At 31.9% G+C, this 16,803-nt stretch overlaps 2 protein-coding genes across 2 annotated transcripts in view; one reads left to right on the top strand and one right to left on the bottom strand.

The window, feature by feature from the left end:
- Positions 1-1,367: 1,367 nt before the first annotated feature.
- Positions 1,368-7,726, bottom strand: LOC126740701 (uncharacterized). Its single transcript, XM_050446828.1, has 9 exons — positions 7,561-7,726; positions 7,366-7,507; positions 7,210-7,302; positions 6,960-7,154; positions 6,789-6,896; positions 3,809-4,198; positions 1,838-1,918; positions 1,643-1,786; positions 1,368-1,590 (listed from the first exon to the last, which is right to left on the bottom strand). The coding sequence occupies exons 1-6, from the start codon at positions 7,613-7,615 to the stop codon at positions 3,901-3,903; spliced, it is 891 nt and encodes a 296-aa protein (XP_050302785.1). The 5' UTR covers positions 7,616-7,726; the 3' UTR covers positions 1,368-1,590; positions 1,643-1,786; positions 1,838-1,918; positions 3,809-3,900.
- Positions 7,727-9,310: 1,584 nt separating this feature from the next.
- LOC126740291 (cAMP-dependent protein kinase catalytic subunit 3) overlaps positions 9,311-16,803 on the top strand; it is a 42,883-nt gene continuing 35,390 nt past the window's right edge. Inside the window, exons 1-2 of the mRNA XM_050446250.1 lie at positions 9,311-9,610; positions 13,209-13,400. Of these exons, the coding sequence (XP_050302207.1) occupies positions 13,211-13,400 (190 nt within the window). The 5' untranslated portion in view covers positions 9,311-9,610; positions 13,209-13,210. The remainder of the gene's footprint in view (positions 9,611-13,208; positions 13,401-16,803) is intronic.

The raw sequence follows: 16,803 nt of genomic DNA, 5'->3' as shown, positions 1-16,803 counted from the left end.
TGACTGGAGTAAATTTCAAAATCTACTTTCTACATAAACCACCATTTTGCCTGTCCCTTTTGGCTTTAAATACCTGCAATAAAATGCAAAATAACGTCAAACTATAAAACCATTTATACATGTAAATATTCATTTTACTATATTGAATAATCGTCTTATCCATTACACTGGTATTGACCTTATTTAAACAAAATGTTGCTTTTCCATTTTCCTCACTAAGGACCGTTACACCCTCTCTACCCCGAACGTTGTAAATAACAAACAAGTACATCTAAGTGACAATGTGTCGACGCCCCCGGTCCAACTTAATTGAAATATATTGTTTAAGCCCTTAATTGTTTGGCTTGGTGTATCCCCCTTTTGATCATACACTGATTTATCTGGTATAGATGAATTTGAGGGTTATATAGCGGATAATAATATGAGTCAGATACTCGAGGAGGGACGATTTGAATAAAATGATGATACTAAACATCCAAAAAATGTGTAACGTAAAAAAAAATCAATCGTTTTGTTAGTGCATTGCTTGAGAGAAATCAGTGATAACTTTGAGTGTCTACTGAGCAAATAGGGAACAATAAGTATTAACGTCAACTGCCTGGAAAAATCCCCTTGGAGTATTTTTTTTTATTTTAATAATTTTTTGTGGTAATTTCCCATCCTGGTTTGACAGATTTGACAAAAACAAAATATTTGAATTACTTTCGATATAGTATATAGGGTGTTCGAAAAATAGACGGAGATATTTCAATGGGTGATTCCTTGTAAAAAAATATTAGAAAAAGTTTCTATATACATGGGTCCGGCAATGCACAGTTTTCAAGATACAGGGTGATACATTTTTTTTTAAATATTATTTTTTTATTATTATTAATTATTTTTCTAGAACTGACACGTTGAAAAAAAGGCAGTGGCGAAATTTTTTTTGCCATTAATATTTGCTAAGATGTCCCCCAGGACGCCACTGGACCTTATAATTTTAATCCAATTAAGGCTACATTAGCCTTTCAATACAATAAGTAATACTGCCAAATTTCAAAAGAATTAAGTAAATATTTTTTTTAATATTAATAAAAAAAAATATCACTCTGTATCTTAAAAACTGTGCCTTTCCGGACCCATGTTTATAGAAACTTTTTCTTATATTTTTTCACAAGGAATCACCCATTGAAATATCTCTGTAATTCTCCTTGTATAATAAATAAAAGAACTTAAAAAATACTGTATCATTTTAGGTAAGTATAGGGCGGATGCATCTGTAAATGATCCTTAACCAATTGGTTTAAAAATTTAAAGGCCGAACCAGAGCTTCTTAACCAATATTCTTATAACTAAATTACCTGGACTAACACTCATTCAACAACACAAACCATAGAATTTTTATTAAGTTTTATATAACTAAAAGAGTAACAATACAAACAATTAAAAGATTAAAAGCAGTCAAGTGCTGTCCAGAATTGCAGTAATCCCGTGAACAAGTGGAACATTGAAAATTAGAAAGGTCTGGATACATATTTTGTAATGTACCTCGGATATTATTGCAAGTATTGCCGCTTGGGTCGCACGATCTCGATGTTATAAATGTCCTCTCTAAAACAAATAAATGAATATGCATAAAGGTATTTAAAAAGTACTTACTTACGTGTAACGTATGTAACCCTGGAACAAATATAATTTCTCGGGCATACTATAGTAGGTACTCTGGGGTCCATGGGATTAATACAAAGACTACCGTTTAGCTGGTTATAAGAGTTACAGTTGTAACATCTCAATTGGGCGGTTGACTCTTAAATTATTATTTTTGTTTAAACATAACAAAAAATTTTAATTGACTTACCGCTAAATAAACATAAATAAATAACAGCGAAAACAAGTAACTTGGTAATATTTCTAGCCATGATGGTCGCTTTAAACTAACCTGAAAAGTGTGAACAAGGTAGGTACTAAAAATAAAACCAGATGATGGAAATTTATTTACAAGGGGCTTAGGCATCTGTTGGCATAATTAAAAAATATCTTATCTTTTATTTACAACTTTGCTTAAAGATCATTGTTTGATAAACGCGAGAGAAAATTATTTAAATATATTTTCTGGAGGCAAACTGAGAACAACAAAGTACCAAAAAAAGCTTCTAAATTTGTATGTCGACGTAATTAAACAAAAAACTTCTAAAAAATAATAACAGCAATTTTTTATAAGGGCAGATAAACCTAATGTGAAATTAAATTATACGACCCTCTAGTTAGATTTTATTAAAGAAAAAAGGGCAATATGAAAAGGTTCATTGGATATTAACTGCTTATGTCATGTTAAATTTAAAATCTTGGCTCGTTACTGTTTTTGACCATGACTATAAAGAGAAGTACGATTCTCTAGTAATTCTCTATTAACGTAAGAAAACTGAAAGGAAACGTTCTTGAAATAGTTAAGGTCTATTATATATTTGCAGTAATTTTATTCCAGGTATTGCAAAGGTTAAAATTCATTAGTAGTAATAGGATTTCTTATAATTAGTTAATGAATATGGCAATTTTAAGAACAGGAAATGATTGAATATTAAAAAAGTTATACATAACCACAACGGGCATGACAGTTAATAGACAGTTATTAGACGCATATTAATAATTTTTGTAAGGTAATTTTTATTCCAGGCACTGAAAATTAATTGTCATTTGAAGTCATTAAAAGTATATTTTGGAGATATATTTTGCTTTATTCCAGGCATTTGACACAATTTTTATGTGAACTCCAACCTTTTTATTAAGATTGTTATATCTTTCGGTCATTTAAGGAAATTTTGAATTTTAATCACAAATATTTCATGTAATTTTTTTAGGTTTTCCAGGGATGTTAAATAACTTTTTATAATTTTCAGATATTTAAAGCAATTTTATTTATAAGATTTTAAATATACCTTTTTCAGGCATTTTCAATTATATTTTATTTAATTCCAGTGTTCCACATTTACATTTTATATTTTCCAGGCATTTTAAATTACTTTTACTTTATTCCAATTTATTTCCTGTCCTGTTTGTGTACTTGTTTTATACTTGGATCATTTCGACTAGTTTTTAGATTTTTGGTTACAAGAACAGTAACCAAAAATATGTATTTCCAACAGCATTTACTATATTTGCCCTTGAAAATTAAAGAAATAACAAGGCAATCTGAGGTCTATTGGAATTTAACTGCTAATATCATTTTAATTTAAAAATTTTTACACTTTCCTTGTTTTTATTTGTTTTAGTCTACGACTCTTAAAAGGGAGTATGATCCTCTAATTATTCTCTGTTAACAAAAGGAAATTGGAACTTAAAGGATTTTTTCCGAAAAATGTATATAATAGTTTCCTAATTCCTGGAAAACATAATTCCTTAAAGACCTTAACTATTTCAGGAAAGTTTCCTTTCGGTTTTCTTACGTTAATAGAGAATTACTGGAGGGTTGTACTTCTTTTTAAACAGTCATGGTCAAAAACAGTAACGACCCAAGATTTTAAATTTAACATGACATAAGCAGTTAATATCCAATTAACCTTTTCATATTGCTCTTTTTTCTTTAATAAAAATCTAACTAGAGGGTCGTATCATTTCTTTTCTGGGGCAAATATAGTGTAAGACGCCATATACCCACCAAAAAAAATTTAGTGCCATTTCGAAGTATAATTTCAAAAAAAATATATAGGGGATCCTAAAATATTCACTAGAGAATAAACCTACTATTGCCATCTATACTGTGCCCCCTAACGAACGCACTGGAAATATTACAGATCCCTGTCATTTTGCTGAGAAACAAAAATCTACTTACTATGGCCAACTACCCGATCATTTTTCAGCGATGAATTGGTGAAGGTGTAGGAATAACCGCAGCACATACTCAATAATTTATTAAACTAAAAACTAAAATATCTCTTTAAATATCTCGCTCGGTAACGATTTTTCATCTCCCACTTCCACTATAGTAATTTCCAAGTCGTCGGTTCTACCCTCACTGCTATCCTCACTTTCTGTCCTCGGAATTTTCTTTATATGATCGTCGAAAGTTACACTTTTTCTCGATTCTTTGGCGATTTTATGATGGGAATCTGAGGATTCTCTTTTGCTGCTGTTGCTGGTGGCTTCTTCATCATACAATCCAGATTCCAGGGGGTTTCCGAAGACGAATTTAGTTGGGCGACGTTCTGCGGTCTTACGAAACCTGAGACGAAAATTTCTTGTTGATTTATAGATTCCTTTTAGTATAAACACTAGTAAGAGTGTGCTTAAGTGTATCCTTAGGAGCTAACATTAAGAGGTATCAATAATTATATAATAGTTAATTTGCAACTAATTTTCTATGTCCACAAACATGTGAGGTGTATATTACGTAAACCCTAGGACTATTCATTCATTCCGTCTACACCAAAGATTATCTGATGGAAACCGAAAGGAGTCGAGTATTGCGCTGATGGATCACAGATAGCACCCCATAAACAAACGACTGGAGTCTTTTCCAAGAATGCTTAAAGCCTTATCCAGTAATCCAGAAGTAGGAACAATCAATTAGTTTGCTAAGAAGCCTCAAGAAGTGAAATAATGAAATGAGACCAAACACTTGGACCAGACTTAATTAATAATGTCAGAGGCATTGGAGAAGTCAGTATATACGTATAGGCATTAGGCGTGTACCTATATTGAGCATATCAAAGTGGGGTGAACTAGAGGTCAGAACTTTTACAAATACTTGACCAATTTACTCAATTTTGAAAAGAAGAATTGACATTTACCTGAACGAATGTAGGTATGACGTTTTCTACAGCAAAACCTGCATAGTAGTCCTTAGGAAAGTCATACTCGGAATCGATAATCTTGAGAAAATTTGGCACAAAAAAGATTGACTTAGTTGCTAGATAAATTGTCAGGATGTACAAGTATTGTTTGGTTCTCTTATACAAATACAAATCTAGTGATTTGTTTTTTTTTCGAAAATAAATAGGGGTTCATACGTGTTCCTGAAGGGTTGCAGATCCTAGAGTTCAAAACAGAAAACTCCAATATCTGTAATTTAATAGAACCTATCACAATAATCTTCAAAAGGTATTTCTATCCACTTGTCCTGATGATCCAGCTTTCTTAACTCTGTCTTAGTAATATAAAATCTGGATTGTCAAATCTTAAGGTTTCTGAGAGTAAAATCCTAAGGGTGCATTAAATTACATTTCGAGCATTTAGTACAGATGTAAACCTTCTTTTTGGTCTTTACAGACTGATTATGGAGGGTTTTTATTTAATATTTTCTGACTTAACGATAGCTTTTGATTAGGTCATTTATAACATTTTATATATTCAATTATGTGGATTCTCTAATGTAGCACTTAAATACTTTTCTTCCTACTTAAGAAATCGTGCTTCTTTACTATAGTTGTCTCTGGTCCCAATTACCTGAAAAACCTTGATATACAGGAAAATTTCATCTGATTTGCTGATGACACAACAATTCTGTGGCATGATCCAAGTGGTGACTTCCTGGACTGTACACTATTAAGAGATTCCAAAGACTTCAAGGGATGGTTTGACTCAAATCTTCTTTCACTAAACAATGAGAAATAAGATTTTTAGTAATGATTCCAATAACATGCAATTTTTTTCGAACCAAATATTGTCTGATGTGACCAAGGCTTTTGACTGTGAAGCGTAGCATAATCATGTGTTTCTTCCTACTTAAGAAATCATTATTTGCATTGTTTCATAGACTCTAAATTCTCCTAGTAAAGAATCTGTCTTGGGATCAACAGTTTTCTTTAATAATTCTACTGTCAAATTAATAGTGAAGCATTTTTTTGCGATCTAACAAAGGCTTTTGACAGTACCAGTCACGAAATTCTGATGAAGATTCTTCAAATATATCGATTCTGAAGCAATTGTGCAACATGTGTGCCATGATTCAACTGGTGGTCTTCGACATTGTACACTATTGGTAGATCTTCAAGACTTCTAGATCTAGAAGACTTCTTTGACTCAAATAATCGTTTACTCAGTGCTGAGAAATAATAACATGAGCTCGTTTCAATTTGATAGTTGAAGAAGGCATCTAATGAATTTATATTTAACTTCCTTTATTTAAAATAAATAATGAAGCAATTTTCTTAATGCGACAAAAGCTGTGTCATTCATAAAAATTATGATTTCTGTCTATTGAAGAAAGAGCATCAAAAGGTCTTCGAGACTTAATAGATTGGTTTGACTCAACCAATGTTCTTTTGATGAATACTAAGGAAATTCAAGTTTTATGCTTGTTGCAATGGTAACTCATTTAAGCAGTCTGACAAGCAAGTCTCTTAATATAATCATAAATAAATCAGATAAACCTTAATGTACAACAATTCTGTACCATAATCCATCAAGTGGTAGTTTTCTGCACTCCACACTATCAAGAGATCATCAAAACTAAAGTTTTATGCTTGTCAATAATACCCCATGGAGGCAAAGGGACTGTTCAGCATATTAATCAAAGTTAGTAAAGTTTTATTTTATGAGCATCATATTGACTAAGAAAAAATATGAATGATCACTAAAAATCACTGGTCAGAACACTTTCCCATTTACTTACTCTTTTACGAAGAATATCTGTAAGAGAAAGGGAGCTCATTCATATATCACAGTAAAATATGCTTATTGGCATACAATTCTCCTTAAGCAACAAATGACTCTTTGCAAGAAATCCTAATTTAAATCAATAGCACCAAACATTTTAACAAGTAAAACTGTGAGATAACTTCACAGCAAACAAGAAAACCTATTATACTTACTCTTTTGGAAAATCCTCATCTTCATCTTCATCATCAGCTGCGTCATCCTCGTTAATACTTGCGTTAGAAACAAACTTAGTCGGACGTCTGTCAGCCGTCCTACGAAACCTGCATCATTTAAAAATAATTAAAAAAAAAGCGTAAATTGGTTTTAATAAAAGAGAAACTCACTCTTTAGGAGACCCATTGTCCAGACAATCGTCTTGTTCACTTACATCACTGCCATCATCAACGTTCACCACAAAATCAACTTTTTTGTCCACACTGGAACGTGCTGACGATGTATTCGAATCTTGTGCTTCTGCTGTCGATTGTATGCCTAATCTGATCCCTGTGGGTCTTCTTAGTGAAGGGGTTTTTGATACGCTACGATCTTCACAATAACAAAAGAAAAAATAGTCAAAAAATTAGGTTTGCTTACCTTGCATGGGTCTTTTTGTCATTTTTATTAAACATTGTCTGTTTTTCATTAGCACTGTTTTTTGATTGAACCGCAGTATTTTTATGCTCATTTCTATAATTGATAAAAAAAGGATTATATGGCAATTATCAAGCAATTAAGATAAAAATAATTTACTTAAGCTTGGAAATTTGACAATATAAGACTAATATGGCTATCAATGCAGCTAAAAGTCCTGCAGCCACTATTGCCACAGCTACTGTTAATATTGTGACGGTTGATCCACAGTCGCAAGACTTTTCCACGGTCTCAGTCACATCTGAGAAAAAATAGTTCTTTATCATATTTTATTTTTTTAATGAAATTACTTACTTTTGTATGCGGAAGTTTTATACAGAACGCACAAGAGAACTAAGACAATTTGCATCTTATCACACCTGGAATTCTCAAACACTGAACTGAAATGTGAAATATTAGCCACTTATTGATGTCATGATTATTTTTTCTTAATAAACTATTCATGGCAATGTCAGAAATATTATTGTTTCGGATTATAATAATCTGACGTGATTTTAGATTTTGTTGATATCGGACAAGTGAGGTCATAACGGTGATTTTGTTATCAGTTTTTGTGGTACTTGATGGCTTTATCTTATCTTAATCTTATATTTCCCGAGAGATCATTAATAATGAAAAAAATTTACACATCTCTATCACAAATATTTTTTCAATAAATTTATGACGGCTAAGACAGAAAAATGGTAATAAATTGTGTGGCAACATTGTGTTTAATGTGTCATGCGTCAAATGTCTTAGATAATTTATGGTGCCAAAATATCATGCTAATAATTTTGTGGCAACATTGTATTTTTTTTTCTGCCAATTGTCATGTGTCAAACGACAAGAGTCTTTCTTCAAGTACTAATGTAAATGTACAGCTCTTTAAGTTGAAGTCTATGATCTGATTTTTTAAAAGTCTTAAATTAATTAAAAATATTCAATATTTCAATTTAAAAAAAAATGATTCACAGTATTATCAGACGTAAAACTATCTTAAAGAGCTCTAATAATCTAGACAGCATTAGGCAAAAGGACTATTTGACTTTTCACTAAGATCATCTGATTAATTTGCTATCTATTCACCTTTCTAAAAAAATTGAGTAATTCAGTATTTTCAGACATGCCACAGATTAAAAGAGTCATGGAGAATCATATTGGAATTTTGATTTTTATGTATTTGAGCCAAATAGGATTAAAAACTTCAATATATTCGTTATTTTGGGTTCTTGGAGTCACTTTTTAAACCTCTAAACTAATTACCTTTCCAGAATATTTCGTTTTCTTCGTTCCTTGGAAAAAATAGCTTTGATTTGAGCCTAGTTGAGCCAGAAATATAGTTTTCCTTTTTTCTTGCCTACTCAGCCTGTTTATGGTACAATATTTTTCCTCCGTAAACATCAGCCTGTGAATTCCGTAGTCTAAATTTTCTACGTATAATTCTATATAAGCTTAAGCCTATAATCAAAGTCTACCTGAAATATATAGACTTTACTATAATCTTCTCTGGTAAAAGTCTGTAGAACGAGAATATCAAAAATATATACAAAATTTAATATTTTCTCTCATTAAATAGGAAATATATAAAGAATACATATTATAAATTCATTCAATAAGTATTATCACACGTGAAACTATCTTTTAAAGCTTTATTGAGCTAGGTAGTATTGGACGTGAGCACTATTTAACTTTTCGAAAAGAACACCCAGGAAATTTGTCCCCTTTTCACCTTTCCAGGCTATTTTGTTTTCCAAAATCTCTGGAAAAGCTCTTTAAATACCTTTGATTAGACTCTAATGACACCAGAACTTAGATTAGTCCATTGATAGATCAATAGTTTATCTCTATCATGAAATTTTTTTTGTATATAATGTGAATTCCTTCGAAAATCTACAACCTTAGTCAAAAGGATTATAATATAATAGCAGCAAAACATCAATTAAACAAGTCCGAAACCATCGAACTATCAAAATCCAAAACCTATTTTAAGCCGCCCCACATCCACAACGGACTACATACATACGACCCGATCTCTGGCAACACCAGGTCTGGACAATACGCGGGATCTCTTGCCCGATCTCCCCTGAAGTTTATTTTATATATTCTTTTTTTTCTCTGTAAATAATATTTTAGGTCTGCGATCGTGAGCTGAAACGAAATTGAATTTTCATCGTCAGTTCGCGTGCGTTCGGTACAGGCTGCGGTCGTACGAGATCCGATCGAGATATACACGTGCGTCGTGGTACTTTCATTTTTCACTTTTTCTCGGAAGCTGCTACGGTGATTGGGGTTTTTGTCGTATTTCTTCTTTCTTAAGTGGTGTTTGAGAGAGGAAGACCAGTTAGGCTAGACAGAGGAGAAGACGGTATGATAATATGAAAGTTTTGATTTCATTATTTTTTTTTGCTGTTGATTGTTGATGGCTTTCTTTTTATTATAACAGTAATAAGTCTAGAGTATTATTAATGTGAAGCGGGAAGAAAAGCTAAATCGAAGAATTCTTAGAAATAGGTGACATATAAAGCAAGTTTGCCATTTTAGCCGAATATTTCATTTTTTTAAGAGATATGATTTTTCAGAAGGTCTCATTGGATTCTGAAAGAGAAGGGTATAAAACTATCGCTGAAATTATTAAGAAAGAACTTAGATTTTTCCCACAATTGCCCTCCAAAGTTTGACATTTGTTATTTTACATAAAAAAATACTTCTTTCGATATCATACTAGCGACAACATCTTATTTTGTAGATTATCGAAGCCCCCGGTTATGGTGAGATCTAAAAAGATTTGTAGAATTTACAGCACTTGCAATTTTTTATTTCAAACTTGGTCTCCAAAAACGCTATACCTCAGAAATTATAAGGAGTACGACTTTCTGGATAGTTTTATTGACGAACATGTAGAAAATTCGTTTGACTAATGAAGATTGGTTCAGTAGGTTTCTTACAATCATTTTCCAAAGTTTAGGCATTTTTGCAAGAAATTGTTTTTTCTTGCCGTTACACCTCTATTCATCAAAAAACTACCGGGTTTTGATGGGATCTCAGAAAATCTATCACAGCAATTTAAAAATTAATAAATTTGTTATTTTTGATGATTTTTTTAACTCCAAAATTGACCTCCAACAACGCCAGATGTCCGGAATTATTAGAGGTCTTGCCTGTATGTTGGGACCGTTGGAACTAAAGAAAGAACCCATAGTTTTCTTAGGATCACTAAGAGATCTCAGATTATGGAATCCTCAGATTTTGGTGAGATCTAAAAAGAACAGCACTTTGAAAACTTTCAAATTTGTCATTTTTGAGCCCAAAATTAGTCTCAAAAAGCGTCATACCTCCAAAACTTTAAGATTTATGACTTTCCGGATAGATTAATTCGATTCAGAAGCATGGTAATATAGAAAATTTGTTGAAGTGAAGAAGTTCAATCTAAGTTGTAATGGGATCTGAAGTACAGTAATTTGAAAGTTCATAAATTTCCTATTTTTGACTATTTTTTTAACCCTAAAATTTACTTCCTAAAAACGCCAGATATCGGAAACTATTAGAGCTACATCCTCCCTGATCGACTTATTGGATTTAGAAGAATGAAAATATTCAAGAATCGTTGGAATTCTAAAGAAGGAACCCATAGTTTTTCCACAATAGATTTCTCATTTTTTAGGCATAAAAATTTGTTACCATGATTTTTTTTTATATCGCGTTAACTATACTAGCAGTAACATCTCAATATACCTATAGGCCAAAAAAAAAAACACCGGGTGATGTTGAGATTTGTGGAAATCTGTGTGAATTACAGCAATTTGAAAAATTTATAGATTTGCAATTCTTGACGATTTTTTTTTAACTCCAAATGTATCAGATTTTGGAAACTATAACAGATATAGTTTTCTGGGTAGGCATATGCAAGAACCATGAGAACTATTAAGAAAGAACATACATTTTTCTCAGCATCAGCTTCCAGTTTGAAATTTTTCATTGTCGAACATATTGTTCACCCAAAAAAATTTGTATTTTCAATATTAATGTAACTAAACTAGCAGCAGTATCTTACAATCAAAGATTATGGAAGCCCAGGTTTTGGTAAGATCTAAAATGATCTGTAGGAATAACAGCACTTTGAAAAGTCCCTAAAATTGGTGCCTAAGAACGCCATACCTCGAAAACCTAAAAATGTATGATATTTTGGATAATTTTATGCATTTTTGACCTCAAAATTGGTCTTAAAAAACGCCTTATCTAGAAAGTTATAAATTTTGTAACTTCTTGGATAGATTGGATTTTAGGATTTTCCAAAGTTTGATATTTTTAATTTTTCGATTACAAAAATGAAAAAAATCATTTTTTCGAATTTTCAGGACCGTTCTGCTCACAATCATTTTCTACTTAAGGATTTTTAATTTTTTGAATATTCCAGATATTATTCCTAGAATTTGAGGTAAAACTCTAGCTCAATTTCCTGGATTAATAAAGAAGTTATCCCTATCTCATTTACCTGGAAAAATATAATAATATTGCATGTTTACCATAATTAAGTGTCTGAATGAATGAATTATAGAGCTGATGATAATTGTTGAACTCCCTGGAATTTAATAAAAACTTCCTCAAACACCTGAACAGAAATGATTCATTAAATGCTCAGAATTAAAAAATAACTGCCCAAATGCCTGAAATATTAAAACAATGCACGATGGCTAAATTGGAAATAATGGAGTTAAATTTAAGATTTAAGAGAATTGCAAATGTTTGTGAGGTTGCATGATGGTGTGCTCTAGGAATCTGATAATCTGTTCGGCTTGTAGAAGTAGATTGTGTATCATTTAGCTTAGACCCTGGTGTTACAAACACTGTATCAGCTTAGGTGGATAATCCCCACATTTAAACTCTATAGACCAAGAAAACATCGGGTTGTAACAAAACATATCAGGTTGTGAAAACATCAGAAAATTTGTAGGGCGAGAATATAGAAAGTTCTTTAGGATCGATCAATCCAAAGTTTGAGACTTGGTAAAAATACCATATTTTGAAAACTGTAAGAGGTGCGACTTTCTGGATGGTCTCTTTGATTGTGATAGGCGAGAATTTGCAAAAACTATTGGATATATGACGAAAGAGCCGATAGTTTCGTCACAATCTAAAGATTACAAATAGGGGAAGTCTTTATCTCCAAGAAAAATGCATGTAGGTCACTTTGGTAAATGTATTATGCATTTCGGCTGTGTAAACAGCCATCATCAGATACTAAAATAAAATACAGCTAATTCAAGATAATTTTAAAAAAGAACTTATTCGTTATAATAATATAGATTTAGAACTAACCAGAACATTATAAAGATATACGTTCACCAAATAAAACAAAAATTACCCGTTATCGGGAAAAAAAACAACAATAAATAATAGAATTAAAATTAAAAACATAGTACAATAAGGACATCTACGATTTAAAATATAAAATTTATACTTAGGACGATACAGGTTTCTACATATTAAAAGAAGGTACCATAAGGAACTATTGTATATTAGCGTTGCGTTAAAGAAAAGATTTTAAATTTTGACTAATACAAATGTTATAAGATGAAAGAGTTAAAAACAATAAAGGTAAAAGTTATTTTCTAGGGCTAATTGAATCAAAAAAGCGTAAACTGTCAAACTTAGTTTGCTCATTAATGCATGTGCAGTCTGGGGAGTTTATGGCCCTATTTATTTCAAATGCTTCCAACAAGTCCAATTGTAACCCTTTCTCACAAACATGCAGAACCTCAGTGTTAGGTCCCGGATCAAAATTATGCCCAGACTCTAATATGAGGTTCGCAAAAGGAGAATTGGTATTGTTAATAAAAGTATTTTTATTTCGCGTGATAAGTCTTAAATGTTCGTTGACTCTGACTTCAATTTTCCTTCCGCTTGCTCGTCACAATCTTCTTCCAAAATACCTGTATTAATAAAACAATTATGTAAATTTTTAGATATGGCCGAGTGGGTGAATGGAGTGATCAGAACTCGCCAAGAGAGCACAGACAGTTTGGATTCGTCATCTGCCAGGACCAATTCAGAAACCGAGTATGAAAACTGTTCGTCCGACTCCGAAGAAAACAATAAAGACGATAGCACCAGGAGCGGATTTGATATCGATGATTTTTCCATCATCAAAACCATCGGTAAGCATTGTCAGAATTATAGGCTACCAAATCGAACTTTTTATTGTTTATGGCGCCAATACCGAGGGTCGTTATCTCTATGGAATAAAACCAGTTAGGGCAATAATAAATCTATTATCGCAATATTGTATTTTTAGTTAACGGTGGCTCCGACTGAGCCAGATTAAATGGGCAAAAGTGCCAAAGGTTAAGTAAACTACGAAATGAGAAGATTCACGGTTTTGCCCGTTTTTTTGTTTAATCAAAATTTGTTTGTTTTGAGTTTAAAAAGAAAGTATCGCAAATAATGTTATCATTTTAAATTTATGACGTGTTTATGAATAGATTTCTTATGGCAGGTCTCATCAATTTCTTTCAGAGTTTTTGACATAATTTTTGACTTTACATAAGAAGCTTTTAGGATGCTAATATGTTTCTAACAAGTTAAATGGGACGCTAATTGCTTGTAAGATTTGCAATAACAGTAATTAATATTCTGCTATTTGCAATTACTGAAATGTGTAACATACTGACAGACGTCGGCCTTTTCAATCTTCGCCCAAAAGTATATTTTCCCAACCGACTGCTGCTGTCTGGACGCGTGCAATCAAATATTGAACATTTCCACTTGTAACAATTTCGATAATACTGACGTAAGGTCATATTTGGACCTTGACCACCTTTAAATTATGCATTTTTTTTTGAGAAAATTATATTTGGTCCTTTGATCAGGCAAAGACGAATTGGTCATACTGATGTTTTGATTATAATTTTGACAAGATTTTAGTTTTCGACTTACTTGCCAACATGGATTTGTACAACTATATAATCTTTTAATGATACAGAACTTTCGGTTATCTGGTCCTTCGATAACGACGTCAAATCATAATTTATTTTAGATCTTTAAGGTACCTGGTGAACTCTTAAAATTGTGCCTCCCTCTCAAACTCATATTTGACAAGACTGCTTATAAGTCAGTTAACCAATTCTCATATCAAACAAAAAGAAAAAAAAACGATACAGAAAAAGCGCACAAATTCGGTAAGGCAAGCACCGTTGCCGCGTTCGCACTATTTTTGAAGTTAACTGACTTATGCCGACCCCTGTATTCATAATCCTAATACTAACGATGTTTTTTCTGGTCCTTCGAACCGCATTTTAACTTTCCAAGTTTCGAGATTTTTTATAAATAATTTTTTATTTTGTGCGCTTAAAAGTTTTAACTTAATTTCAGGTGCTGTTAGGCACAGTGCATTTATAATTTCTTTCAGGCATTTGGCGCCATTTTTAACCTCATATAGGTACTCTTAAAGCAATTGGTTTTTTTTTTATCAGTGCTAGCAATTGTCAGAGTGAAATTTCTACTTTTTTCTGGCACCTCCATTCAATTTGAATTTCTTTCGGAGATGACACCATTTTTGACTTTTTTAAGGCATTCAACATCATTCTTTATTTCGTCCAGGCAGTTGTAATGAATTAGGAATGATGTTGTTTTTTTTATGGATCGTAGATTCTTTACGCAAAATGTTAACGTTGTTCCTGGCTTATGTCAAAGGAATTGTTGAAAAGGGGTTGAAATGAAACCAAAGCCTTTTTATTTACGACCTTTACAAAATTATCCTCGAAGCACTAAATATTTACAGAAGAAACAACTTTGATTTGTTATTGAGAGAATGGATATTTTTCATTGAGCATTTGAATTTATTTATGACTTCTTCCAGAAATTTTTGCTTTAAAAGTTGGTCCAGATTTTCAATAAAAAAGAGTGTTGGGAAAAATATCAAAATTTTATCATTTAGGCGTATTTTCCAAAACCAATGTTAGGTTGGTTGACATGTTTCTTGACAAAATGTCATCCTTGGCATGTTTACTTATAATTTAAGAGTTAGTATTAAAAAAAATTGTCTTGGCCTGGTCCTTCCAATCGGATTTTAATCATTGTCAAATCAGACTATTGAATAGTGGCCATAGTACTAGAATGCATGGGTGACTGGTCCACAAGGGTTGAGCCTAGTCCTTCGAATGTTTCTAAGCTTATTCTTGAAATGTTTTCTCATAATTACTTTAATATTAATAAAATTTTTACTCATTTAACATTCATTTTATGAAGATATTAGTGACATCAATAAGATTGAGTTGGATGGTCCTTCGAATCGCATAATCCTAACCTGATTTTTGAAATAATCCCTTATTATTACAAAATTTAACATATATCAGGAAATTCTCAAAGGCCATCTTATCTAAATACAAGAAATAGTACAATGTTGTCAGTTGCCAAGCAAATTGTGAAGGTCATATAAATGGCAATGGATTTCTTTCGTGTGGGTCGCTAAAAACTCATATTTTTACAGTTTTCTATATAATTGGATTATCATAATCTTTTAATATGCATTACAAAGAAGTTGGGTCCTGTCAAACTGTCCGGGAAAACAAGATATAACGGATACTTTAAATTAATGAAGTTTTAAACGTTCGATGATGAACGAAAAAAATGTTACTGCCAAAATTTCAAATTAGTTTTTGCAACAGACAGTGCGTCGCCCACTTGAATTCGTCACAACTGAATGAAACAGGCAATGAGAAGGCACAATAATTTATTATACGTTTATTTTTAAATCGAACACTTGTATATTTTTTTTTTGGTTAGGAAGACAGAGATTTAATTCGACGAGATCCAGTTATGTAAAGTTTCACGCATCTGCAGCACAAAACGTATAAATATTTTTCATAACATCTGATATTGCAGATTTCACAAGATTCGTTCGTATTTTTGGACTCTCGGTTCTCTGGAACGTTTGGACCTCATTTTGCATCATTTACTTCGTTGGCCTCTTTTCTTGCGAAGCGATTTATTCAACATGCGGTTTAAGTGCCAAAACATGTAAATTTAGGTGCTATTATTTATACGCATTACACGCTAGACAATAAGACATGAAAAAAGCAATTTTTTCCAGATAATCTTAATAGAAGGTAAAAAAAGTTTATTCCTTTTGCTCTAAGGACGCATTTGAGAAAAACAATATAAACTTTACTTGTCATTATTCTCACCTCACGGCCATTGACTTTCCATTTGGCAACACCGAGGTGCAATCTGCACCCCTACATTGAACACAGCTAGAGGGCGATACCTTGGGGGCAATAATTTGAATTTTTTAGCGGGAAATATCATATTTAAGTGCCTATTAAAATTTTATTTTAAATGCCTATAAAATAACTGAAAATCTCGGAATAACCTTTTATTTATTTTAAAAGAATGGAATAAATGTATTATTTATTCAAACGCCTGTAATAGGGCAATATCAATTCACTTAAGTCTCTGGAAGTAAAATTGTGTAGATGTAATAAAGTACATTTATTATGGAAAACGAACCGAATTTAGTTAAAATGCGGAATAAAAGTCAAAGTTCAACGCGTCATAACGTCA

The sequence above is a fragment of the Anthonomus grandis genome, chromosome 9 (assembly GCF_022605725.1).
Source record: "Anthonomus grandis grandis chromosome 9, icAntGran1.3, whole genome shotgun sequence".
In the NCBI taxonomy this organism is placed as follows: Eukaryota; Metazoa; Arthropoda; class Insecta; order Coleoptera; family Curculionidae; genus Anthonomus; species Anthonomus grandis.
The sequence above is the reverse complement of the archived record's forward strand: the minus strand, read 5'-3'. Positions and strand labels throughout refer to the sequence as shown.

Excerpts from the sequence above, each read along its gene's own strand:
- LOC126740701 (XM_050446828.1), bottom strand. The coding sequence starts at position 7,615 with ATGCAAATTGTCTTAGTTCTCTTGTGCGTTCTGTATAAAACTTCCGCA. Across the intron at positions 7,303-7,365 it reads TGTCAAATTTCCAAGCTTAA|AAATGAGCATAAAAATACTG; the intron begins GTAAATTATTTT and ends TATCAATTATAG. Across the intron at positions 6,897-6,959 it reads GACAATGGGTCTCCTAAAGA|GTTTCGTAGGACGGCTGACA; the intron begins GTGAGTTTCTCT and ends TAAATGATGCAG.